General features: G+C 44.1%; 1 protein-coding gene across 1 annotated transcript in view; it reads right to left on the reverse strand.

Moving 5' to 3' along the window:
* Positions 1-27,500, reverse strand: part of rims2a (regulating synaptic membrane exocytosis 2a) — a gene marked incomplete at both ends in the record, with an annotated part of 176,053 nt that overhangs the window by 129,669 nt on the left and 18,884 nt on the right. Inside the window, 2 exons of the mRNA XM_083632129.1 lie at positions 452-663; positions 21,870-22,819. Of these exons, the coding sequence (XP_083488255.1) occupies positions 452-663; positions 21,870-22,819 (1,162 nt within the window). The remainder of the gene's footprint in view (positions 1-451; positions 664-21,869; positions 22,820-27,500) is intronic.

Raw genomic sequence — 27,500 nt, forward strand, 5'->3', positions numbered from 1 at the left:
GTGAAGGTGTTCCTACCGCACTAATAAACATGGCCGCTGCAGAGCAAGAGCACAAAATACGGAGGAGAACTAGCATGCAACTAGGAGAGACCCACATTCCTGTGTGCCATGACAAACAGAGAGGTTGTGTATCAATGCTCTTCTGTGAGAAAAGACTGTGTGTGACTGTGTACTTTTAAAAGTCTGGGGAGCAAAACAGCAAGTAGCAAGCAAAGAGGGTTCCCCCAAAATACTTTTTCGGCAACACCGAGCAAGGTGCGGCCAAAAGTAACCGCAAACAAAAGAAACGAAATCGCAAGGAAAATCAATTTATAGAATGTCAAATAAAATCCAAAAACAGACATCTCACCTATTTACACTTAGTGACAGAGAGCAAACAAAGACTGGATGGGTAGGTCATAAATAATAATAATAACAGTTAAAAAAAAAGCAGGCTAGATTGTCTCAGTACCTTCTCACTATGGCTATGCTCCTCGTTTAGGGTAGTGCTACTGCACGTATCAACTCCCGAGTCTTTAACCTGCGGTTCACACCAAGCCAAGTCCTCTTCAAATGAGTGTCCCCCAAAGCGCACCATTTTCTTTTGCCTCTCAGATAAGGTGTGTGTCGGCTCGGACATAAATGCCTGCTCATTAGTTTTTCTTTTTCCCCTTTGACTGTCCCCTACAGGTGTGGGATAAAAAACAGAAAGAAAAAACAGAAAAACAACATGCAAAGGTGTAAATAAAACAAAGGAAACATGGAATGACAAAAGACTCTGGGAGGGGGGGGGGGAGGGGGACAACAGGGGCAGGAAGGGGGGGGGGGGTAAAGCCGGGCTCCGCATGTCTCACCAAAGACATTGGGGAAGCCTCGCTGCTATGCCAAGACGCATGGTCCCACCAATGGCCATCCAAATCTCCTGTGAGGTGGGGACGGGAGGCGAGGGGTTGGGGAGGGGCGACACGCATATACAAGAGAGGACAGCGAGAGGGGACCAGTGAGGACAGCACATACAGAGCCACAACAAACAGACATCGACGACAGTGACGCCACACACACACACACACACACACACACACACACACACACACACACACACACACACACACACACACACACGCACACACACACACTCGAAACGCACACAAACGCATTCCCTCTCACACATACTGTACACACTCAAGAGCCGTGTTCGGAATGGTTCACTCATCACTCACTATTCCCCATATAGTGTTTTTCATATAGTGAACTATATGGGGCATGATCACTACCTCACTCTTCTTCTCCTTCGGTAAAAATGACAGCATTGCCTTATGGTATATGGGAGAAAATGTAGGGTACATTCATTGACTAGAAATTGCAGTGCAGTGTGGGTATTTTATAGTGGACTAACAGTGAATCAAATTAACAGCAGTACAACAGTACAAAATGGCAAACACACTATATAGTCCACTATTTCTGTAATAGGGACCGGTTTCGAACAGGGCTAAGGTGGGTTACATGCTGCCACTCCGATGTGCTGCCACTCCGAACGAAATATCGGCACTCAGAAAGGGATCATGTCTATGTTCCCCGGGTTCTATATTCCCCGTTTTCCCACGCCAAACCTAACCTCCCCCCATGCCTAAACCTAACCTCCCCCAGACCCTAACCCAAAACCTAACCTCTCCCACCCCCACGCCTAAACCTAAGGTCGGCATTGCGGCTTCTAAGGTGAACGACCGCCAGTCCGAATAATGGAGTTAACGTTCGGAGTGGCAGGGCTTCAGAAAGGCAGACAGTTACCGCTAAGGTGTGCACTTCCTCATACAGTGTGCAACTCTAAGATCCCCATGGAGAGAGAAGAAATGTGGGTCATAATATAGAATAATACTCTTATAGTAGTACTATAGGAAAATACTCTCATAGTAGTACTATAGGAAAATACTCTCATAGTAGTACTATAGGAAAATACTCTCATAGTAGTACTATAGGAAAATACTCTCATAGTAGTACTATAGGAAAATACTCTCATAGTAGTACTATAGGAAAATACTCTCATAGTAGTACTATAGGAAAATACTCTCATAGTAGTACTATAGGAAAATACTCTCATAGTAGCACTATATACAATGAACAAATACAGATATCTTGGTCACATAATCAGAGATGATTTATGTGATGATGATGACATTCAGCGTCAGTGCTGCAAACTCTATGCACAAGCCAACATGCTTGCATGAAAATGTAATAAGTGTACTGATGATGTCAAGATTGCTCTGTTTAGGTCATATTGTACTTCATTGTATACAGCACAACTGGGGTGCGGGTACAGTGTTGCAAAAATGAAAAAACTCCAGGTGGCATATAATGATGCATTTAGGATTTTACTCAGGCATCCAAGATGGACAAGTGCTAGACATATGTTTGTAAGCAGTAATGTGCCCACTTTCCATGCTGTTCTGAGAAAGTTTATTTACAGTTTTATGCGTCGACTTAGCCAGTCAAAGAATGGAGTTATTATGGCCCTAGCGGTGCCTGCACAAAGTGACACAAAATTTATGTCACACTTCTGGAAGCACTGGAATAGCTGCCTGTATGTGTTTTAAACCTATTTGTTGTGTGGTTTTATTTTATTTTATTTTCTCTTGTTGTACTGTTTGTGTTTTTGTACGTATTTGATATGGACCTGAGTCTGGAATAAAGTTTATACTTATAGGAAAATACTGCTGTGACTCTCCAGACTCCAATAGTTTTGACAGGAAAATGCATTCATTTGTAACCAATTCAGGGTTTGAGGGGGGCTGGAGCCTATCCCAACATGTGGTCTGGAAGGCAGGGAAATGCCCTGGACATGTTGCCAGTCTTCTCAGGGCTAACACAGATAGACAGACCTGGACATGTTGCCAGTCTTCTCAGGGCTAACACAGATAGACAGACCTGGACATGTTGCCAGTCTTCTCAGGGCTAACACAGATAGACAGACCTGGACATGTTGCCAGTCTTCTCAGGGCTAACACAGACAGACAGACCTGGACATGTTGCCAGTCTTCTCAGGGCTAACACAGATAGACAGACCTGGACATGTTGCCAGTCTTCTCGGGGCTAACACAGATAGACAGACCTCGACATGTTGCCAGTCTTCTCAGGGCTAACACAGATAGACAGACCTGGACATGTTGCCAGTCTTCTCAGGGCTAACACAGATAGACAGACCTGGACATGTTGCCAGTCTTCTCAGGGCTAACACAGATAGACAGACCTGGACATGTTGCCAGTCTTCTCAGGGCTAACACAGATAGACAGACCTGGACATGTTGCCAGTCTTCTCAGGGCTAACACAGACAGACAGACCTGGACATGTTGCCAGTCTTCTCAGGGCTAACACAGATAGACAGACCTGGACATGTTGCCAGTCTTCTCAGGGCTAACACAGATAGACAGACCTGGACATGTTGCCAGTCTTCTCAGGGCTAACACAGATAGACAGACCTGGACATGTTGCCAGTCTTCTCAGGGCTAACACAGATAGACAGACCTGGACATGTTGCCAGTCTTCTCAGGGCTAACACAGATAGACAGACCTGGACATGTTGCCAGTCTTCTCAGGGCTAACACAGATAGACAGACCTGGACATGTTGCCAGTCTTCTCAGGGCTAACACAGATAGACAGACCTGGACATGTTGCCAGTCTTCTCAGGGCTAACACAGATAGACAGACCTGGACATGTTGCCAGTCTTCTCAGGGCTAACACAGATAGACAGACCTGGACATGTTGCCAGTCTTCTCAGGGCTAACACAGATAGACAGACCTGGACATGTTGCCAGTCTTCTCAGGGCTAACACAGATAGACAGACCTGGACATGTTGCCAGTCTTCTCAGGGCTAACACAGATAGACAGACCTGGACATGTTGCCAGTCTTCTCAGGGCTAACACAGATAGACAGACCTGGACATGTTGCCAGTCTTCTCAGGGCTAACACAGATAGACAGACCTGGACATGTTGCCAGTCTTCTCAGGGCTAACACAGATAGACAGACCTGGACATGTTGCCAGTCTTCTCAGGGCTAACACAGATAGACAGACCTGGACATGTTGCCAGTCTTCTCAGGGCTAACACAGATAGACAGACCTGGACATGTTGCCAGTCTTCTCAGGGCTAACACAGATAGACAGACCTGGACATGTTGCCAGTCTTCTCAGGCTAACACAGACAGACAGACCTGGACATGTTGCCAGTCTTCTCAGGGCTAACACAGACAGACAGACCTGGACATGTTGCCAGTCTTCTCAGGGCTAACACAGATAGACAGACCTGGACATGTTACCAGTCTTCTCAGGGCTAACACAGATAGACAGACCTTGACATGTTGCCAGTCTTCTCAGGGCTAACACAGACAGACACACCTTGACATGTTGCCAGTCTTCTCAGGGCTAACACAGACAGACAGACCTGGACATGTTGCCAGTCTTCTCAGGGCTAACACAGATAGACAGACCTGGACATGTTGCCAGTCTTCTCAGGGCTAACACAGATAGACAGACCTGGACATGTTGCCAGTCTTCTCAGGGCTAACACAGATAGACAGACCTGGACATGTTGCCAGTCTTCTCAGGGCTAACACAGATAGACAGACCTGGACATGTTGCCAGTCTTCTCAGAGCTAACACAGATAGACAGACCTGGACATGTTGCCAGTCTTCTCAGGGCTAACACAGATAGACAGACCTGGACATGTTGCCAGTCTTCTCAGGGCTAACACAGATAGACAGACCTGGACATGTTGCCAGTCTTCTCAGGGCTAACACAGATAGACAGACCTGGACATGTTGCCAGTCTTCTCAGGGCTAACACAGATAGACAGACCTGGACATGTTACCAGTCTTCTCAGGGCTAACACAGATAGACAGACCTGGACATGTTGCCAGTCTTCTCAGGGCTAACACAGATAGACAGACCTGGACATGTTGCCAGTCTTCTCAGGGCTAACACAGATAGACAGACCTGGACATGTTGCCAGTCTTCTCAGGGCTAACACAGATAGACAGACCTGGACATGTTGCCAGTCTTCTCAGGACTAACACAGATAGACAGACCTGGACATGTTACCAGTCTTCTCAGGGCTAACACAGATAGACAGACCTGGACATGTTGCCAGTCTTCTCAGGGCTAACACAGATAGACAGACCTGGACATGTTGCCAGTCTTCTCAGGGCTAACACAGATAGACAGACCTGGACATGTTGCCAGTCTTCTCAGGGCTAACACAGATAGACAGACCTGGACATGTTGCCAGTCTTCTCAGGGCTAACACAGACAGACAGACCTGGACATGTTGCCAGTCTTCTCAGGGCTAACACAGACAGACAGACCTGGACATGTTGCCAGTCTTCTCAGGGCTAACACAGATAGACAGACCTGGACATGTTGCCAGTCTTCTCAGGGCTAACACAGATAGACAGACCTGGACATGTTGCCAGTCTTCTCAGGGCTAACACAGATAGACAGACCTGGACATGTTGCCAGTCTTCTCAGGGCTAACACAGATAGATAGACCTATGGGCAATTTAGAGTCTCCAATCCACCTGGCCCATGTGAAGGAAAACATGCAAACTCCACATAGAAAGGACCAGATCTGAAGGCTAACCCCTGAAATCCTCATGCAGCATGGGGGCTCCATGCTGCATGAGGATTTCTTTAAAGCAGCTACGAGCAACTTTTTCGATTGTTATTAAACAGTATAAATTTAATATCAATGCATCACATCTTACCTCTAATAGTCGACGAGACCGAAGCCGTGTGTATCGGAGATTGCTCCCTTGGATGATTATTAAGTCTGTGTCTGTCTAAACTCGCGTCAACAGGGGGCTCTCTCTCTCTCTCTCCTTACCGCCGGCCCGGCTACCCGGAAGTGAAACGCGGAAGTGAAACCCGGAAGTGAAACGCAACTGCCTGCCTACCCCGTTCGCGCTGCCTAGCAACGCAGCATAAACAATGTGAACGCCGCGCAGACTCTCGCGAACATCTCTCGTTATATTCTAACAGGTTTTTTGGAAGTTATTTTGTGGTTATGGCCGAAGTGGCTGCTGCAAACCGTTTCATTTCACTTCCTGATCTTCCCTGGCCACAGACAGACTACACTGGCCGATTCACTCGGGGTTCAAGCGAGACTACTCTGCGTTGGTCTCGTCGACTATTAGAGGTAAGATGTGATGCATTGATATTAAATTCATACTGTTTAATAACAATCGAAAAAGTTGCTCGTAGCTGCTTTAAGAGGTTAAATGTAGCATTTGAATATAAATAAATCATGACCATATTAACGTTGAGACTTGAGATTAGTATAATTACTGTAAGCAAATAAGACCATCAGGGAGAAGATTACACGTTTTTTCTTTTTTTAGCAGATACTTCCACTGCATTTTCCGATGTGTGACACTGGGTCGGATTTCACATGAAATCTGCTGCTTTACTTTATGACACAAAGGGATATTGCTTTACAGCGCAACACAGGAAGAGCTATGTACTGAAGTGCATAGTCTCAATTCAATTGATATAGGCTCTTATCATTCTTCTTGCTCTCCAAACAGAGTGATGAGAGAACAACTAGAACTACAGTACAACACCAGCGTTGTGAGATAGAGGTTACCAATTGTCTCAACCTTGGTCTAATTTGTTAACAGTAATCAAACTAATATTATTGACAATGATATGGATATATATTAATGTTTCAAAATGCTCAACATAACATGATCTTTAAATTCTCATTTGATGCTCATGGTTGCGGAGTGTTGTCACACCACGCCGAATCAACTTCTGCCATTTTCCATGTCCTGGTTCAGACTTCTATCACGTGAAACCCGCCAGGAGAGAGGAGTCTCCGTCCAAAATCGTAGCTCACATTTCATCTATTATTCACTCCTGTCTGGCCTGAAACATGTCCCTTCAGAGCTTTTATTTTGTTTTTCTTTCTCAGAGAACAAGCTTAAAACAAACGTGGCCTCTTCGCTGGGGCCGTAACTTCAAATCAGTAGACGGCAACTCCCATTTTGTTCAAACAAAGTTAGCATCCTGCTATCTTATCCAAGCGGGATCTGTAGGAGGAAGCAGGGCTGATTTCTAATATGTTTAACTGGGGACTCAGATTGCAGCGCCACAGCGGCCTTAACTGACCTCAATCTAAAGTGCACCGGGGAGAGCTTTTTAAGATCAGGCCCTGATTGCAACTTCTGTAGTAACAGCCGTGAGAAAGGCACAGGCACAGGCCATGATGCCATTACATCTTGGAGGTTTTTGGGATATATTGTTCTTTTGGGCAACACTGTAGGTACTCCGCCTGCACAGTATTTATGCTAACAGCGTATTAGTTGACATTAGTTGACATTCAACAATTCAACTGTTTGGCTTTGTCTGTAGGTGTTAACAGCTTATTAGTTGAGATTCAACAAACAGATTCTGTTTGCTTCGGGTTGCACACACCTGCACCATAGTGTAGGTATGTTCATGAATTGTAACATACTCTATAGATAATCTGTTGAGCATCTGTTAAACCAGACCTGGGCAACTGGCGGCCCGCGGGCCACATGAGCGCCCCCTGTGTGGCCCGCGCTGGAATTGCACAGTTTTTTTTTTTTTTTTTTACAGTGCACCTAAACGCAACATGCAAGATACCCACTGAATAAGTGTCCAAATGTTCATGTCATTCTGGCCAATACTCCACTTCTGTTATAACATTTCAGTCTGGAATATGGAATATCTTTCAATAATCTTTATGACTAAAAGGCTAAAAGTAATATCATGTGTAAGAAATGACTGTTCTACATTGAAGTAAAAATGTAAATAATTAACTTGTTGGTTTTGGATTTATTTAGCTTCAACAGTGCATTTTTGTTTGTGTGACCCTCAACACAGGCTTTGAGAATCCTGGGCCACTTACTGATACTTATGCTTAAATTAACCCACTCATATTCTGGCTTATTTCAAGAAAAACATTTTGGCTAGTGGAAATTCTAATTGGCTGGTAACTTTAAAATCCAGCAGCCATATTGGCAGGTGGTCAAAAAAGTTAATTTCAAGCCCTGAAGGGAGAGCAAGTGGTGACATAGGAGTGAATGAGAAAAGGATCAAATATTGGTCTTTAAGACTGAATAATGACATCACAACTGTTAATTTAAAATGAGTTATTCCTCTAAACCTGACTTCAAATGCCCCAAACATTTTCGCGCAGGCGCTGTTCGGCCCCCAACCCTCAGCAAAATCTGGCCCTCTGGTAGCGAGGACATTTTTTTGTGGTCCTCTCTATCATCAAAGTTCCTGGGTTACGACATGACAATATTTGTTCGGCCCCCGGCACCAATCTGGGTTTCTCATGTGGCCCCCCATGAAAAATAATTGCCCACCCCTGTGTTAAACAGTTGAATTGAAATGTTACAAATAATCTGTGGACTCTCTGTAGGTTGACTATCAAAATAAAGTGTTGTTTCTCTTTTTTATGCCCCAGGAGTGAATGAGAAGGGTCTATTTTGGTGTGTGCGTTACACGTGTTTGAAGTTAAGTGCAAACAGCAATCTAACTGGAGGAGAGAAGAGGTGGATCAATGGGGTCAGACCCCGAAGAGGAGTGAGCAAGGTCCTTGAATGAAAACTCCTCCCTCTCTCTTGCTACGAATACAAGACAGAACCATCACAAGAGCCAGACAGAGAAGGCACAATATTCATTTAGGAGACAAAATATCAACCCTCTGTATTTGATCTAGTGAAAAAGCAACGGCTGTGATGGCAATGTCTGCAGAAGCAACTTTGTCATTCTACAGGATTGACCCTGTTATTCCCATGTGGGCGCACAAAGCAGATAGATGGAGAGCACTTCCAATTTGATTAAGAGGCTTAAAAGTCCAAGCTAATTAAAAAGAGTGAAAAATATTGGATTGGAAGGTAGGGCTGGGATTCCCAGTGGATGTTAGTGCAGAGAGGTAAAGAGGAGAGGGCTGAGGTCGTCCAGTGGGAGAGAAATATCCAACTCTAGAAAATTCTTTGAAGTTGTATAGAGATACTGCTCTCTGACTGGGAGGAGCTATAGATACTGCTCTCTGACTGGGAGGAGCTATAGAGATACTGCTCTCTGACTGGGCGGAGCTAGAGATACTGCTCTCTGACTTGGCGGAGCTATAGAGATACTGCTCTCTGACTGGGAGGAGCTATAGAGATACTGCTCTCTGACTGGGAGGAGCTATAGAGATACTGCTCTCTGACTTGGCGGAGCTATAGAGATACTGCTCTCTGACTGGGAGGAGCTATAGAGATACTGCTCTCTGACTGGGAGGAGCTATAGATACTGCTCTCTGACTGGGAGGAGCTATAGAGATACTGCTCTCTGACTGGGAGGAGCTATAGATACTGCTCTCTGACTGGGAGGAGCTAGAGATACTGCTCTCTGACTGGGAGGAGCTATAGAGATACTGCTCTCTGACTGGGAGGAGCTATGGAGATACTGCTCTCTGACTGGGCAGAGCTAGAGATACTGCTCTCTGACTGGCCGGAGCTATTCATAGCTTTCAAGGGGCGTTACGTGCTGCCGGGAACGCCCACCTGGCGGTCAAAAAAAAACTTGTTCATTCCGTTGCCTGCAAGTCGACTCACGCTGTTTGTTCAGCCAAAGTGCCGGATAGCCTACCTGTTGTGCTATCGGTTGCACTAAACCGACGAGGAGACACGCCTGGCTTGTGTTTTACAGAATCCCGTCGGAGAAAGAAAGGAGAAGGTTGTGGATTTGTGCGACGTGGTTCAGTCGCTGGGGGAGGGCAACATTTTTTTGCTTTTTTTTCTACCATCAAAGTACACACGTCTTTGCTCTTTGCGACCAACATTTCATCAAAGGTAAGCTCAAGTAACGTTAACGGGGTATTAATCATTATTGTAACGTTACTTGAGCTTACCTTTGATGAAATGTTGGCCGCAAAGAGCAAAGACGTGTGTACTTTGATGGTAGAAAAAAAAGCAATTTTTTTTGCCATCCCCAGCGACTGAACCACGTCGCACAAATTCACAACCTCCTCCTTTCTTTCTCCGACGGGATTCTGTAAAACACAAGCCAGGCGTGTCTCCTCGTCGGTTTAGTGCAACCGATAGCACAACAGGTAGGCTATCCGGCACTTTGGCTGAACAAACAGCGTGAGTCGACTCGCAGGCAACGGAATCAACAAGTTTTTTTTTGACCGCCAGGTGGGCGTTTCCGGCAGCACGTAACGCCCCTTGAAAGCTATGAATAGAGATACTGCTCTCTGACTGGGAGGAGCTATAGAGATAGTGATTTCTGACTGGGAGGAGCTGGCAATGTGTTTGTCCTTAGTCTGTATGTAGCCCTGCATTTAACAGCCCATTCTGCAGAGGCAATGGACATTTAAATGGTAGCTCATTTTACAATTCAGTAATTAAATTAATTAAGAAAGTGTCCTATTAAATGAGATTGTTCTTATTAAAAACATACACCAATAAAGCATGAGGTATGGCCATTTAAACAATAAAGAAATCCTATTTGGTAACGACAGGCCATTCAGTCGTTCTCTATTGAAGATGTGCTGCTATTCATATACGTGTGCATCTGTGTATGCATGCATCATGGCCCCAGGCACAGGTATGGTCATACATGTCACATTAAGGCCCAATTATACTCCATTTTCATACGAAAATAAATGTGTCCGTTTCAAACGGCGTAATCGTCACTGCCCACATACTACCATGTGTCTTTCACGTTGGTATCATGTTAAGCAATACATCCACCAGTGGGCAGTAGAGAGTCAAATGTGTGAGTGTGTGTGTGGTTCTGCTGCGTTTCATGCGTATCCGTAAGCTTTCAGATGACGGACAGAAAATGCACGAAATAAACGCAGAGTACGGACAGAAGGCTCTGTCCGTCTCCGTCTTTAACGTAGAGTATAATTGGGCCTTTACCCTCACTTCACTTCTCCTGCAAAGAGATGTGCAGTCTAATGGATCCATAGAGGACAGGACTCAGCATTTATCCTGGCTGAGGATTAAATTTGGGGGACATCAGGGAACTCTGATGGAAAGGCGTAAAAATAGACGGGGGGAGGGTGCACTATAGGGGGGGCTGGGGGGAACAGGGGGGAAAAGCGTGATTTAAAAAAAGACGCTGCATGGAAAAAGAATGCCATGCTTTCCATTCTAAACAAATTGGAGCATCTTCAAGTCTTCTTACAATATGACACGCCCACTTTTTATACCTGCATACCCAGCAAACATTTTGACATTGAATAGATGTTGATATGATGGCCTGCACCAACATAAACAAAGCATGTACATATAGCCACAAAATAATAGCCTGGCTCCAGACCTTTGAAGTCCTGCCCACTCCACAGTTGTGGAGTAGAAGATGGAAATGAGTTTACGAGTTGACAATTCAGTCTGAATATCAGGCTAACAAAATAAAAGTTGAGACACCCATTTGCTACCTGCATCATTTTGTGAAATCAGGATGTAAATATCGTTCTGATCTCAGTTCAAAATGCTTTCCAAAGCTTTTGTAATACAGTATGAATTTTTACCGTGCCCTATATCACAGCGTGAACATTTTGTACTTGTTCGAGCTGAACTTGACCATGTCCTGCATGATGCTGTTCGTCAAAGGCTTGCTGGGTGGATTTATTTAGATGATTTTGGTGCAATCCTGAATGATTTCCATAATCATTTATTTAGATGATTTTGGTGCAATCCTGAATGATTTCCATAATCATTTATTTAGATGATTTTGGTGCAATCCAGCGTGATTTCCATATAATGTTGGATCTCAATATGTGCACACCCTCCAGAGGGTAATACTTTGCAAAGACATTTCAACACACTCAAAAGTTTCTGGCCAAATCTCCTGAGCTGTGACGAAGTTGCAAGGTCAATCTGAGCCAAACAAACACGTTGCTCCTTCCCTCTCTGCTGTCAGTATCCATCCATCCATCCATCTAAGGGAGTGCTAAAACCACTTACTGTACACAGTTATGCGCTGTGATGAAACAATATGGATGTCCCCAGACGGGCTTTGCCCTCCGTGGCCCTCTGTAACCAACAGCTGACAACAGTGATTACCCTCTTTGCCTCCCAGCTGCTATTCTGTCGGCAGCATAAACACCAGAACGCAGTTTAGCGTGGTAGACACTTTTCGTTGAACAAGTCGCTTGCCTAATGTGGCCGCGATGATAGTCCAAACAGCTTAAGGCCTGCATTTGGGAACAGGGAGAGCAAGAATTATAAAAATGTGTAAATCACCTTGAGCCCTATCTTGGTACAGGCGATATCGCCTATTTGCACTTGCGCACCTGTTTGCACGTGCCTTAAGGTAGGGAAGATTGCAGTCCGCCTTGCGCTAGTGTCCAGGTGTTACGCCGAGTTTTGCACCACCGCCCGGCAGCAGCTAAACGCATCCCCACCTCGTGGGAGCATATTGTAATGATTTATACAGAAACATAACTGTTTAAAAATGATATAATTGTTTGGGTAGACGTGACCTTCCTGTTTTTAAGTTAAAACAGCCCCAACATATGGTGGGGATGCAAGTACTCGCGGGGGAGCATAACTCATCACAACAACGGGTGCAAGTGCAGATTAGAGGTGTGCAAAATAATTTATGCATGGCGCAAACGGGATTTTGGCGGTGTTAAGCACCAGAATTATTCACAGGTGTGGCCTGGTGAACCAGATTCCCGTCTTGCAGTCCCTGTAATACAGTTTGCGTGAGGCATGCTGTAATTCTCCCCATGCGTAATTTGGATAGGTGTAGGCCTATTGACTGTATATATTCGGCTCTATCTTCCCCCTGGCCTTAAATTTGTGTTTATGGCTTGGCCTAGTGCTATTAGTGGGCATGGTCAGGCGCATTCCCTAATTTTTCCTCGCCGCTAAAGCCGGCGCTAACCATTTAACCACGCCTTTTTAAGCGTAGAATTATTCACAACTATGGCCATTGGTGACCTCCTGTAAACCAATCACATTCTTCCCTTCCAAGCTCCGATCCAGGAGAAAGCGAATCCAGTCCGGTTGCGGCTGCATGCTGTCATCTCTTCATGCCAATTTGGATATCTCAGCGCATCACAGATCATAGCCTGAATAAAAACGATTCAACCTACAGCCAAATACAGATCTGTTCAGGAGGGCTGATGGTCTCCCTGTACAATATAGAACGTTAACTATCAACTATCGGTGACATTCCTGATACCATCCACTTCCATGATCTTTATATGTTATATGTATAACACATAACTTTCACAATAGTGAACAAGCACCCCCACTCGGCTCATTCAGGGCAGGCTTAGTTTTATAACTTGTCGGCTACCTGCTGCTCCTGCACATCACAGCACAGGCTAAATGATGCGACATAAATATAGCCTACATTATGTAAAGTCATGGCATAAATGTGTTTTTATTGAAAAAGTACGTGTCAAGTAAGCAAAGTCTTGTTGGAGCGGACATCACAGTACAACCGTGTTACGGTTGTCACTCGACTATACGAGGGATCAGCCGAGGAGCATTTTGGTAAACAAACCGTGTCACTGGGTGGCAACGGCAATGGAACCCTATGGAGCCCAAGTGGCACAAGGCTTGTGTGTCTGACTCTAGCCATCTAACTCTGTTTACATTTTAAAAACTGCAACAGTTCACACAACTTTAACACGACATGTATATATTATACATCAAACTCGAGCTAATTCTGCTCTCACTCAGAATGTCAAAATATAAGTGATGTGATGTATAGTTTTTGAGATATTAATGTTTGTTTGGCACAATCCATACTATTAACTGCCGGGGTTGCGCATTTCTGGGTGTCAAGTGACGTCACGCTGATTCGTCCTATACCATGTTGTATTTGCGACGGATATATATACGACCTGGATTACATGTATGTTTCACATAGGGTTGTGTTTTGATTTTTATGTTTTATTTTGTCCAATATTCAAATGTTCTAGAATTGCATGTTGTGTTAATGTAGCAGTGTGATGTTGTTACGCTAGATTGGACTTTTATTTTAATTTGCACTATTAAGCATACAGGAGACTCTTATTTTGAAAGGGTAAAGTGACCAAACCATTCTGTTTATTTGTATGGGTGACTTCCTGGTTGTCTATTAATTATTTACGGGACACTGCGTCAGTTAATGGCGAGATGTATATTTCGGAAGTCATTACAAAGTAGATCAAGTTTGTGCATCACGTTTAGCATTTGAGTAGTGAATGTAAGGAAGAGTTGGTCGAGATGGACTAGTCCATAGCGTGCAGATCTTCCGCAACCCGCCAATTTGTGCTCAATCTACATTGGATTTTGAGAGAGACGGTATGCATTCCTATGTCTTGTCACTGTTTTAGTTAATTACAATATATATAGTCTTTTTTACTTACCATCGATGGTATTGTTAATGCCAGTAATTAGTTCACGATTTGTGCTGCAATTTCCATGTCTTGTTGTTCATTCCTGTGCATCAAAGTTCTAGAACACATGAAAGGAACTGTTGTAGCCTACCTGTCGTTGCTTAGTCTTTATAGTGATGCACAGTTTACAAGATTTCCACCACTGTCATGTATTGAGAATAGTATTGCTGGTGATTAACAGGCGCTGTTGAGCATAATATGCAGACCTGCTGAAAGCTGCATCCTGATCCATGTCCATTATTGCTCAATACAGGTATGTTGGGTGTTTGTTTTTATTTATTTTTTATTTATTTAAAGGAACATTGCACACTTTTCTGTACCTTATTTTCTATGGTTTTTGTATAATTTATTTGAATGAAAAAGCACAATGGTGTCTTGTAACAATGTGGGTGTCACACTCACTGTGTGAGGGTGCCCAAAATGTAATCTGCATTGGATTTTGAGAGAGACGGCGCTGTTGAGCATAATATGCAGACCTGCTGAAAGCTGCATCCTGATCCATGTCCATTATTGCTCAATACAGATATTGATACCTCTACCCAGTCATCGTGGCGTCTTCATTCCTACACACAACGCAGAGTGAACCCCGCTACATTAACATAAATATTATTTCTATCTACCACTTAGCCTACTTAGGCTGATTTTGGAGCAATAGAGAGACTATCCTCCGCTACTATAGAGCTCATCTCAAGCTTATTTCTTTCACAATTTCTCCGCCCATGACATTTACCACCCACCCACCCAAACCCCCCTCCTACCCGTTGGCCCACCCTCATTGTCTGTCCAAAAGGATTTGGGGTGGGTGCCAGCGTGGAGGCAGGTACAGCCTTCCTAGCTTCTTTCTGGGGGCTTTATTAACAGTGGCACGCCACAATTGGGCCCTGCTCCCCGGCGAGGCACTGTGTGCTTTTTCAGGGAGCAGGAAACTCATCATGACCGTCAATTGTGAGCATCAGCAGTCTGCGCCCGGCGCTGCCGCTTCGCCACGGCACTGAGGCCCCACAAAGTGCTGAATCAGGGCAGAGGCAGAGCGCAGGCAGCGGCGGAGTTCACCACCAGCAGGCTCTCCATCACTTTGACAACTCAATAAAAACCAGTGTAAACTATTAATTGGATCATTAATTATTGATGCTGTTTTTACTACAATTCAGGGGGCGAGAGCAGAAAAGAGACAGGGGTGAAACATTGTGTATGTTTAAACATAGTAACCGTGATAGCAAGGTGAGACGGAGGAATGTTTAAAGTACACAGATAAGCCTAACTTTTGTCACTATATGCATTACTGTCGTTTTACCCAAAATTTTAATATCAAAGGTTAAAAAAAATGATCTTACTAAAGTGATCAGTAGTGTTAGCCAGAGAAGACAAAAAGATCCAGCGTGAGCACTGAGGTGCACAAACGGATCCCAAAAGCCATTATTGAGGATGTAAGTTGGGCTCTCACCTCTCTGCTGTAGTTAGCCAGCCAGCCTCTCTCTTTCTGTCTGCTCGCCACTATTATGAGACTGCATGTCAGGGGGATCAATACAGAGGAAAACAGAGGGAGAGGACCATGGCACTAAATCAGTCTCTGGGCCTCACGGGCATGATCCAGGGCCCATGGCACTAAATCAGTCTCTGGGCCTTACGGGCATGATCCAGGCCCATTACGGCCAGCACACCCGCTATCCTTTGCCCCCCCCTCCCCCCTTTCCAGTCTCCTCCCCCATCTTCTGGAGCCCCTCCCTCCTCCTCGGTGACCCATCTGGGTCTCGGAGGCTTGAGAGCACAACACGAGTCCTGCTTATAGCCTGCCGTTACACACACCCATCACCGGGCCCAGGCAAGCTGAGTGCACAAACCCTAAGACGCTGACTGGCCACATATGGCCAAAAGGTGCTTTCTGCCCTCTTTTTCATCTCGGCTCTCCCCCCCTCCCGCCTCTCTCTCTCACTCTCTCACTCTCTCTCTCTCTCTTGCCTCACATGCAATTACAATTGATGTTCTGTGCTTAGCTGCTCTGGCTCTTTTCCCCCCCTCTTCACGCTGCTGTGAGGGGAAACTGCTCCGCGCTGTGGCGTAGCTAATCAAAGAGTGCTTGGTATGCATGTTACGCTACATGCAGGGGAGTTTCCTTAGCCAGGTCAGCTTTTTAAAGACTGGGGACAGGATCTAAATTGTGATCAAAGTCAGAGGAACTTGACCGTTCTTTCTGAAGCAAAGTGGAGCATTTGAAAAACACCTGCGCGACCCAGTTGAGCTGAAATACATCTTGGTAGGTTCAGCAGTCATGCTAAATTTGGTCTATTTGTAAACTCGATGTACTGCCAAAACTGTGCGATCTATCTCTACATACATGAATGTATTTTAGAGTGCAGATCAGAGGCTGACTGTATTATTATATTTTTTACTGATCACATTGATACACAGAATGTCACATCTCCAAATCTGGGACCTAGAGTCTGTGTATCCCCTCTGCTGGCTGTAACATAATTAAGCCTACTTTGACAGTGAGTGCAAATAAGGCCACCCCGGTCCAAAATAAATGGTTCAGTAGAACTTTTCTGAACCGTTTATCAGACTCCTTGCAAGCACCGTATCACAGCAGCCATAATTATGCCATCAATTAATGAAACTGCCAATTATAGCGAAGTAAAGAGCAACGATAGCTTCACATAATCAGCTTCCACAGGATGTTCTCTTCATTCATTCAGGTCAACAGTTCAACTCCTTCCTTTGTGTGTCCTCTCTCCTACACAGGCTGACACAATCTGACCCTCAAAACAGCCTGCGTTTCTCCCTTCCATGGCTACTTGTAAGCCTGGAAACCCCCACATCAATAATGGAGCACCGGTGCTGTGCTGTTTGCCTTTGTTAGGATGCTTACATAACAGAGCAGAGCGACTGGATTCCTTCTTTATAGTTAACATTTCAGGCATGTGTGGCGGCTGTGTTTAACTACAACAGGCAAAGCGTAGAAGAAGACAACCTTCTGCCTACATCTCCATCATCATCACAGACATCCTACTAATGACGTGTGAGGTGCTACGGTGCTCCTCCATCTTTTATTCCTCCTCCCCTCGTCTGTCTGTTCAGACCAGGTCCTGTCAACCAGTCCTCCCTCTTCCCTTTTGTTATAGCCGCTTGACACTGCCAAGGCAAAGGCCTCCATAATTACAGGTTTGACAACAAAATCAATTTACAATTACAACTGTCGGCCAGGTGAAGTTGTCGAGTAGCCATGTGCCTGAAGGATTACTTTTTGACGTTGATTCTATGCAAAACGACGTTTAATTCAGTCACTCTGTTTGCCTGTATGTGTCTGTTTGCCTGTAAGTGTGTGTGTGTGTGTGTGTGTGTGTGTGTGTGTGTGTGTGTGTGTGTGTGTGTGTGTGTGTGTGTGTGTGTGTGTGAGGCTAATTTGAAAAACAACAACAACAACAACAACAACATGAACAACAGAGACAAAGTGTAAAAAGCTTGATCTCTTCACAGACTACTGTAGTGTATTTGGGTCAACACAAAGCCTTTCACAGAGCCAAGAGGGACATGTCCTGGGGCTTGCCTGATTTTCACTTTTTTGTGTATAGCTCCCAACCACAAAGTCACTGTTCTCTGCTTTTTCATTCACCTTCCCTTCTTGCTCCCCCGCCCCGATTGGAACGGCCCAGAATCCTATCTCTGACACTTTGTAAAAGGCCACTTTAAAAGGGATGACATCATCGGCATGGTTTGGGAGCATTACAGTACAGTAGATAACCTTTGTGCATAAAGGCTACCTATCTCTCCTCTTCCGAGAGAGAGCGAGAGACAGACAAAGAGAGGGGGACGAATTAGAAAGGAAAGTCAAACACCGTCAGCCTTATACTGTTACACCAGACTACTAGCCGCTCACTTGAAAGGTGGACTGCCCCTGCCGGCCTGCCCCACTAAATAGTGTGAAAGTCAAGGATGAAGGGGAAAAAAGTTTAATTACCCTCCACTGTTTGATTATATATACTAGTTAATTAATTAATTAATATTCAGGACATTATTCAGAGGTGTTTTTTGCAGCATTGAAAATGTACTTGTCCCAAACCCACCGGCTGATTGGCAGGGGCAGACCACTGCTGGGTCAATTACAGTGCTGAGTTTTTCTTGTTCCCATTTAAAAAGGCTGTAATACTACACTGACCAAGCTACCTGTTGTAATTACTTATAATTATATGGCCAAACAGTCAAGCATTTTTACCACGGTGTTGACGCCTTGGCACTGTGGGCACCCAGAGGAAAATTGAGGTCAGTCAGAGAGCAGACGCCTTTTTTTTTAATTATATAACTCAAGTCTTTTCTTCACTAAGCAGATCCCACTTCATGGAATAAAGTTTGATATGTGGTGGTTGGGAGCTATACACAAGAGAGTTCTGAATGAGCTTCAACTCAATCAGAACTCTGCAGCCTGTCTGGTGTTCAACCAACCTAAATTCTCTCATGTCACTCCCCTCTTCGGTGACCTTCACTGGTTTCCCATCTTGGCTCGCATTAAATTCAAAACACTGGTACTGGCCTACAGGGCTGTTCACCGGTAAGGCCCTCTGTATCTGCAATCTATGGTCAGGTTCCAAACATCGCATCGCTCCCTCCGCTCCTCCACCGGTCCGCCTCGCTACATGCGCTCAAAAGTCGCTCATCCCGATCGCGACTCGTCTCGCTCCTGGCGCCACAATGGTGGAGTAAGCTCCCCCCTTCGGTCAGAACGGCCGAAACGCTACCAATCTTTCGGCGGAGACTAAAAACTCACCTTTTCAGGCTATACCTGGGCCCTTCTTGAATTAACATCTTTTATTAATAATAATAATAATAATAATAATAATAATAATAATAAATAATAATCAATAATCAATAATCAATAATCAATAATCAATAATAATAAAGCAATACCAGGGGTTCAAGCCTATTGCCCCCGAAGGGGCTTGAATATCTGTCATATCTGTCATTGGGCCAAATTTCAGGGATTGGCCCAGTGGTATGGATGGTTAAAAAACAGGAAATGAGGTGTTGGTTGTATCGCCAGAATTTGGTAGATTGGTATCAACTGCTGACCTCCAGGTAAGCACCTGGGCCCAGTTGCACAAAGCACCTTAGGTTAAGATTTCCCAGGTGTCCATAAAATAGAATCGGCTGCACAAAATACCCTTAATTCTAGTGCTTATGTTTTCCTTCAAATGTTTAACCTTATGGAGAAGATTTAATGGTGTTTTGTGCAGTCGATTCTATTTTATGGACACCTTAACTCGGACTCTAAGGGAAATTTTAACCTAAGGTGCTTTGTGCACAGTGCAACTGGGCCCTGGCCCTAAAATGGCCTGCGAAGGCCCAAAAACAAAAGGGGTTCAATCCTATTGCCCCCGAAGAGGCTTGAATATTTGTCATATCTGTCATTGGGCCACATTTCAGGGATTGGCCCAGTGGCATGGATGGTTAAAAAACAGGAAATGAGGAGTTGGTAATATCGCCAAACTTTGGTAGATTGGTATAATTTTTTGTTTCTTAGTAGTAGGTGAGTTTTGAGTGAATCTGACAAATTGATTCAGCTTTAATAAAAGTATTTTTTTCCAACAGGTTATGTGTTAAATCAGGGGTGGCCAAACTACGGCCCGCGGGCCAACTGCGACCCGCTACCCGGTTTTAAGTGGTCCGCCATGAATTTAGCAAAAAAAAAAAAAAAAGGTTTTGTTGCTAAAAACGTTTTTCCGTTTTTCTGCTTTAAAGTTTAAAACGGAAAACGAAAACGAAAAAACGAAAACGGGAAAAAAACTGAAAAACAAAAGCAAAAAAACTGATTCCCCCATTTCGTTTTTTCAATTTAAAACCATTGAAAATTATACTTGAGTACCCTGACCTGGTCTATTTATTTTTAAACATTTTTAATACTGAATGAATGTTTAATACTAATGTTATGTTAAATTATCTCTGTCTTAACCTGTTAGCACAGGAAAAGAAAATTTGAAAACATACAGAAATAGTATACCCATTGTAATAGGTGAGCACATCAATAAACTATGTCATATATTTATTTAGGTAGAAATTACATTTTTGATAGCACAAGGGTTCTCTGGTCCAATTTGTTTTGCCGCGCAAACTGCCGCGCTTAATATTGTTTGGCCCGCGACTCATTATATTTTTCTGTATGCGGCCCACAACCAAAAAAGTTTGGCCACCCCTGTGTTAAATGGTAGCCTTTAGATTTTGTGTGGAGGTGGAGAACAGAGGAACTGTGAGAAGAAGCAGTATCTGCTAAGAAGTACACACACACAGAAGAACAAGAAGAACAAGAAGAAAGAAACACAGCAAATACAGTAGGGGTTCCAGCCCCCTACTAATGTTACTTATTCCTTCTGCGTCTGCTAAATGACATAATGTAATATATACATTATATATATATATATATATATATATATATATATATATATATATATATATATATATATATATATATATATTTCTTTCTAATACTCTTCAACAACATATGACACATGCCTTCTTTGCTGTTGTTGTTTGTTATTGTTGTTGTTTTTGAGGGGCGGGATTCACAACCTTGTCTAACATGAATTATGGTTTTTATTCTCACTTTGGGACTTGGATCTGTATAAAAGCTGTTGAATTATTACTGCATGCTTAAAACAACATTGTCAGGAATTCCAGTATTACTACACAAATGTGTGCAGGGCAAAAAGTATGATGACTACTTTTATTAAAAAAATAAATCTAATCAGGAGGAGTGCTAACAGACTAAACTGCCCTCAACCCTCTACAAACATCCTTCTGCCTGTCTCAGTCATGTAGCAGTCCATTACAGCACACACTGAACATGAGAGCCAAGACAGTATTTTGCAGTAGAACCAACAAACCACAGCAACACACGCACGCACGCACGCACACACACACACACACACACACACACACACACACACACACACACACACACACACACACACACACACACACACACACACACACACACACACACACACACACACACACACACACAGAAACACGTGGCTGGCTCATGAGAGCATAAGACTCCTCCTCAAAGGCACTGTAACTGTAAGAGTATAATACACATACAAACACAACACTGCTTTGCACACACACAAACACATATATAAACAGACACAACATACAGGACAGCACATAGAGACACATAGGCAAGACCATAGACTGTGAGGAAGTTAAAGGTTATTTCTGAATCATCATTAGCTGCATAATATATCAACAAAAACATCAGTCAACACTAATAATGAAGCTAAATGAGTCTTTCCAGGCAACAGCATTAGTAATAGTAAAAACAGATGGCTTTATAATTGCATGGTAAAGCATTTGAGGAGCTGACATTTGTATAATGTAGCAACAAAAACTAACATTAGACACAAAGCAATGTATACAATTGATGCCAAAGCCTGAAGTGCAGATAATGTAGAATGTGTGAGGACGGTAGTGTTTGTGGCCCCTACCTTTCTCACTGACAGACTCACTCTCTATCTCGACGTCCTCACAGCTGGTGTACTCCGGCGTGGTGGCTAGCTCCTCCTCCGAGCTGCTCAGGGACACTTGCCGCATCTTCCCTCCCTTTTTGGTTTTGTGGGGCTTGGGCGGCGGCGGGCGCACCGACTCCGACTGGTCCGAGCTGAGAGAGTCGTTCCTCAGCATGCTCTCCATCTTCTCCCTCTTGGTCTTGCGGACCGCCGAACTGGGATCCAGGTATTGCTCCTGCCTCCTCATGGGATCCCCCCCGACGCCCATGTCTCCCCTCCGCAGGTCCCCGGATCGGTCGCCCAGCACAGGGCTGCGGTGCGGCGTTGGGGGGCTGTGGTTGGAGGTCCGGTGGCCGCCCGGGCCGGGGCCCATGGGTCCCGGGGAGGAGCGGTCGACGGAGTAGGAGCGCTGTCCCACCATGGGCGGCCGGCGCTCGGTGAGATGCTGACGAGAGAGGCGGATGGGGCCGGGCTCGTCCTGCTCCGTGTAGGCCAGGGAGACGTCGCTGTGGCGGCGCTCGTGCCTCATGCGGCCCACCTCAGCATGCATCCTCATCTGCTCCTCGTAGGGCTGCGGCTTGACCGGGTAGCGCGCAAGGTTGGGGTCGCTGCGGTAGCGCGTCTGGAACTCCTCCTGTCGCTGGCGCTGTAGGTCGTACTCGCTGGGTGCTCCGTCTAGCTCCTGGTCCAGCGGGTACTCCTGGGAGTGCCAGCGCCCGGGGCCCCGCCGGTCCCGGTAGCCCGCCCGCGCTGCATCCACGTCCGCGTACATGTGTGGGCCCCGCGGAGCCCGCCGCGGGTCCCCATCCCCATAGTCGGACGGTGATCTGGGCATGCCGCCGTCCGCCGGGGCATACTGCGAGTGGTCACCCCCCTCCCTTTGGTCGTATTTTTGGTTTGGATCCCTGGATGCAGATGGGCTTCTTTTCCTGTTGAGCAAAGAGACAGAGCGGAAGTTAGTGGGCGGGTCCACTTTGTCATGTGATCTGATATCTTTATAAGCCTGAGTGCCAAATAAGCAGCGTCAAAGTGTGTAACCACATGGAAGATCAAGAAGCCCTATGAAAACACTGGATCATACCCCAAGGCTATCTGTGTTTGTGTGTATATGTTTATTATGTCTATGTCTTTTCCCATAGGTTTGGTGTTTGTGTGTTGATGTTGTTTCATTCTATTTGCAAGCGTCTGTGTGCAGTGTGTGTCTGCTGTGTGTAGGTGGAGATGTGAGACGGGAGCTTCTCTCTGCCACTCTGCTGGGACTCAAGGCTTCAGTCTGTAGCTTAGAGCTCTGCTCTACTTGACTCAAGGCTTCAGTCTGTAGCTTAGAGCTCTGCTCTACTTGACTCAAGGCTTCAGTCTGTAGTTTAGAGCTCTGCTCTACTTGACTCAAGGCTTCAGTCTGTAGTTTAGAGCTCTGCTCTACTTGACTCAAGGCTTCAGTCTGTAGCTTAGAGCTCTGCTCTACTTGACTCAAGGCTTCAGTCTGTAGCTTAGAGCTCTGCTCTACTTGACTCAAGGCTTCAGTCTGTAGCTTAGAGCTCTGCTCTGCTCTACTTGACTCAAGGCTTCAGTCTGTAGCTTAGAGCTCTGCTCTACTTGTGCAATGCATAGGGTTCAGTCCCTGTCACAAAATGATGAAAGCCTGCGCTGTGTCTCTCTCTCACACACACACACACACACACACACACACACACACACACACACACACACACACACACACACATGGGGGGAGAGAAGAACTGGGCTAGATGGAGCACTGAAATAGACCGTGGTGATGCTCTCTGTCTATGACATGGCTGACAAATGCAAAGACAGTGTGTAAATTAGGTGTATGCAGACAGTGATTGCTACCTGAACCCGGAAGTCAGAACACATCACCCCTGTCCTCCACTCACTCCACTGGCTCCCCATCAACCAACGCATCACCTTCAAACTCCTCCTCCTGGTCTACAAGGCGGTCAACCACACTGGTCCCACCTACCTTCAGGAACTCCTCCCCCCCAAGCCCCCCTCCCGGTCACTCAGATCCGACACCCTCAACCTGCTTGTTGTCCCCCGCACCAAGCTGGCAACAATGGGTGACCGAGCCTTCTCCACTCTGGGGCCACGCCTGTGGAACCAACTCCCAGGAACTGTTCGGGCCTCTGAATCCCTCGCTGTTTTTAAAACGAACCTTAAAACCCACCTGTTCCGCTCTGCTTTTTACTAGCTCTGAGCTTTTAGCTGTTTTTAGCTTGTTTTTATTTTTTATTTTAGCTACTGTAAAGCACCTTGAGATTTGTTTTACATTTTAAAGTGTGCTATATAAATTAAAGCCATTATTATTATTATTACCTGGATGGGTTTAGACTCTTATTTTTAGCATTTCTTTTTGCATGGAATTGTCCTGTTAACTTTAGATTTTACAGAAAATGTGTGCGAAGAAAAAACTAATTCCTTCCCAAAGCCTGATCATCCAATGACAATATGATGTAGCTTTTGACAACTTAAAGCATCTTTAAACATGTAATACAAATTACAAAAGATAATGTAGCCTATTTGCTATCAGCATCTTCCGATTCAAGCTATTACAATACATAACATAGTCCACTCCAGGGATTCAAATTAAAAAGTCAACGGCATTTTATTTTCCTGTGTCTGAGCCTGTTTGTCTTGTTCGTTTATTGTTCTATTAAAAAAAAAAAAAAAAAAAAAAACATGCAGTTACAGTAAAATGCTTTTTGATGAATTTATACAGTATATGCTTGAGTCTAAAGCTGCTTTAGACCAATATATATATATATAAAGCATACTGTATACATTCATCAAAAAGCATTTTAACTGCATGGCTTTAGAACAGTGTTTCTCAAGCGGTGGGGCTCAGAGAGCCATCTAGTGGGAGACGCAGAAGACCTCTCACATCAAGATATCAGAATGATAGCCTATCATTGATTTGGGAAGGTGGTCCTCGCAAATGTTTTAACAATCAGAAGTGGGCCTTGAATTACAAAAGGTTGAGCTCCCCTGATTTAGAAGGTTGAATTATACGCTGTCCTCAAATGGTGCAATGTTGTATCTAATATTTAGCTTTTTAGTGCTACAGGCAATCTTTCATTATCATTTTGATATCATCTTATTACTTTGTTGATATAGGTGGTTAAATCATCATCATTTGCAATGCATTTCAAACAACGAGATGACACAAGATTAACGACACAGCCTGCCTGGATATGACCTGTTTGTATTTCCAAATTAATAATGTGAGTGTGTGAGAGAGAGAGAGAGAGAGAGAGAGAGAGAGTGTGTGTGTGTGTGTGTGTGTGTGTGTGTGTGTGTGTGTGTGTGTGTGTGTGTGTGTGTGTGTGTGTGTGTGTGTGTGTGTGTTAGTGTGTGTGAGAGAGAGATGAAGAAACGGAGAGTAGTGCAATGATAAATGATTCACTGTTCCTCAGCATTGGGATTTGTAGCCCAGTGAGAAAGGATCTCTCACATCCTTCAAAACACAGAGAAACAAGTATGTCAACCATATATTGTTCATTTTAGTTGATATTTAACCCCATAGGAAAGATTGCATTTCACAAAAGCAACATGTTGAGCAAAGGTTCTTTCACACTCATGCACTGCAAAGAATTGCACTTTTGCAAGTAATTTAATTGAGTAATAACATCTTACATTTCTTTAAAGAAAGTTTAAAAAAAAACTTTTTTCCAATGCAAATCACCTCATTTGAAGAATTTTCTCAAATCAAGTGACATTCTCTTGATAGTGTGGTCTTGTTTATTTCATGATATTGCCACTCAAAGAGAGAAAATTATTTTTTTATTTGTTTGAAGAAAATAAAGTTAAAACTAAAATCTAACTAAAAGCTAAAATTGACATTTTGTAGTAGGCTATAATTACAGTCAATAGCCCCACATTTTCTAACATTAGCTGTCAATTATTTTATCATTCTCTGATTGGCAAACCAGCCAGGAAATGGCTGAAGAGCCTAGAAGAGGCTACAGTAACTGTGCGTTAATGCATGTATTCCTTTGTTCAAAATCAATTATTCATAAGTCATTTTTCTCCTACATTTCTCCCACTTTTCCTCCAAAAATAATAATGACATCTTGGGTGAGGTAAAAGCTCTGTGAAGCATCCCTTTAATGTTGTACGTGGCAACTTTCCATACATTTCAACTGGCTTCATGAATCAGTGCTGCCGGCTTTGCTTAGTGGCCAGGGCAAGACTCCTGGCTTTGCTTAGTGGCCAGGGCAAGGCTCCTGGCGTGTGACTGAACTGCAGACAGCCAATATTGCTGCACACACCATTCAGGCTGACCTGCTACTCTATACCCAAATAGGAGTGTATAATGAATGTACACTACATACCGGTGCTGTAGGGAGGCATAGGCAGTGTTGGGCAAGTTACTTTCAAAATGTAATATACTACATATTATTAGTTACTTTCATTTGAAAGTAATAAGTTGCTTTACAATATTACTGTCTGTGTAGAGTAACTTGTTACTTATTACAACCGTCTTGAAGTCAGTGTAAACAATCCAACATTTAAATGTTATCCTTTTCCTTTGTTATTGTCATATATAGTGGTTATTTGCATAAAAACACACAGTTTGATTAGGACATTATTTAAATATGTGCTTTGATTTAAAAAAAAACTTAACTCAATTTGTAACTTGAGTTACTTGACAAAGTAACTGGCATAATACTGAAATCCTATAAGTAATGTTATATTACTGAGTTACTGCTAAAAGTAATATATTACATGTAATATGTTACTTTTGTAATGAGTTACCCCCAACACTGGGCATAGGTGAGCAAAGAAGTTCTTTGTAACACTGAATAGCTACTCTCACTACAGTGAAGCGCTGGCACCAGGGAGGGACAAAATGATGTATGAGCACTGTGTATAGTTCATGAACTACCGTACAGTTAAAATATGGGGTGTTAAAGAGAGGCAGCTGAGCAATAGTGTGGCAAAAAAGGTATATTCCAGCATCACTAATAGGCCTATACATAAATGCAAGATTTACATAATAGCAAAAGGTAATTGCCGATTATAGACCATCGCATTTAGTGTTGATGTCAAGTCTATTTTCACAAATTAACCTCTGTAGATATAAGAGATTCAAACTATTGCTGCTAAGGCCTGAAGAAAGACACCAGTGTGTATGTGTAATGCAGCAGTCACACGTTTGTCCCCTCTGTGTTGTACATCTAAACAAATGCCTCCTATCACCTATCACTGAGCATCCCAACGTGCGCGGCCCGCGCTGCCCATTCACACCAGGCTGAAGAGACACAGGAGCCGCTGCATTCTTCATGAGCCGCTAGTGCTGGACACTGAAGGTCCTTGCACATAGAGTCCGTTTTTTTGTTCGAAATTGACGCACGAAAAAAATAAAAATACGACCTCATTTGTGTCAATCATCATTGACACACCGAGTCCGACAATTACGTCCGTCATTTAAGTTTTCGGACGAGGTTCGATTTTCTGCGTTTTTCCGCATCCATGAAATCGTTTTGACAGGTGTTTGTTTTGCTGTTTGTTTTGCCGTAGTGTTGCTATTCACAATGAAAAATGGCGTCTGAGAAGCTAATTCAGTTCGTCTCCCAGCACAAAGCATTTTAT

This window comes from Poromitra crassiceps (assembly GCF_964638095.1).
Source record: "Poromitra crassiceps genome assembly, chromosome: 1".
NCBI classification, from domain to species: Eukaryota; Metazoa; Chordata; class Actinopteri; order Beryciformes; family Melamphaidae; genus Poromitra; species Poromitra crassiceps.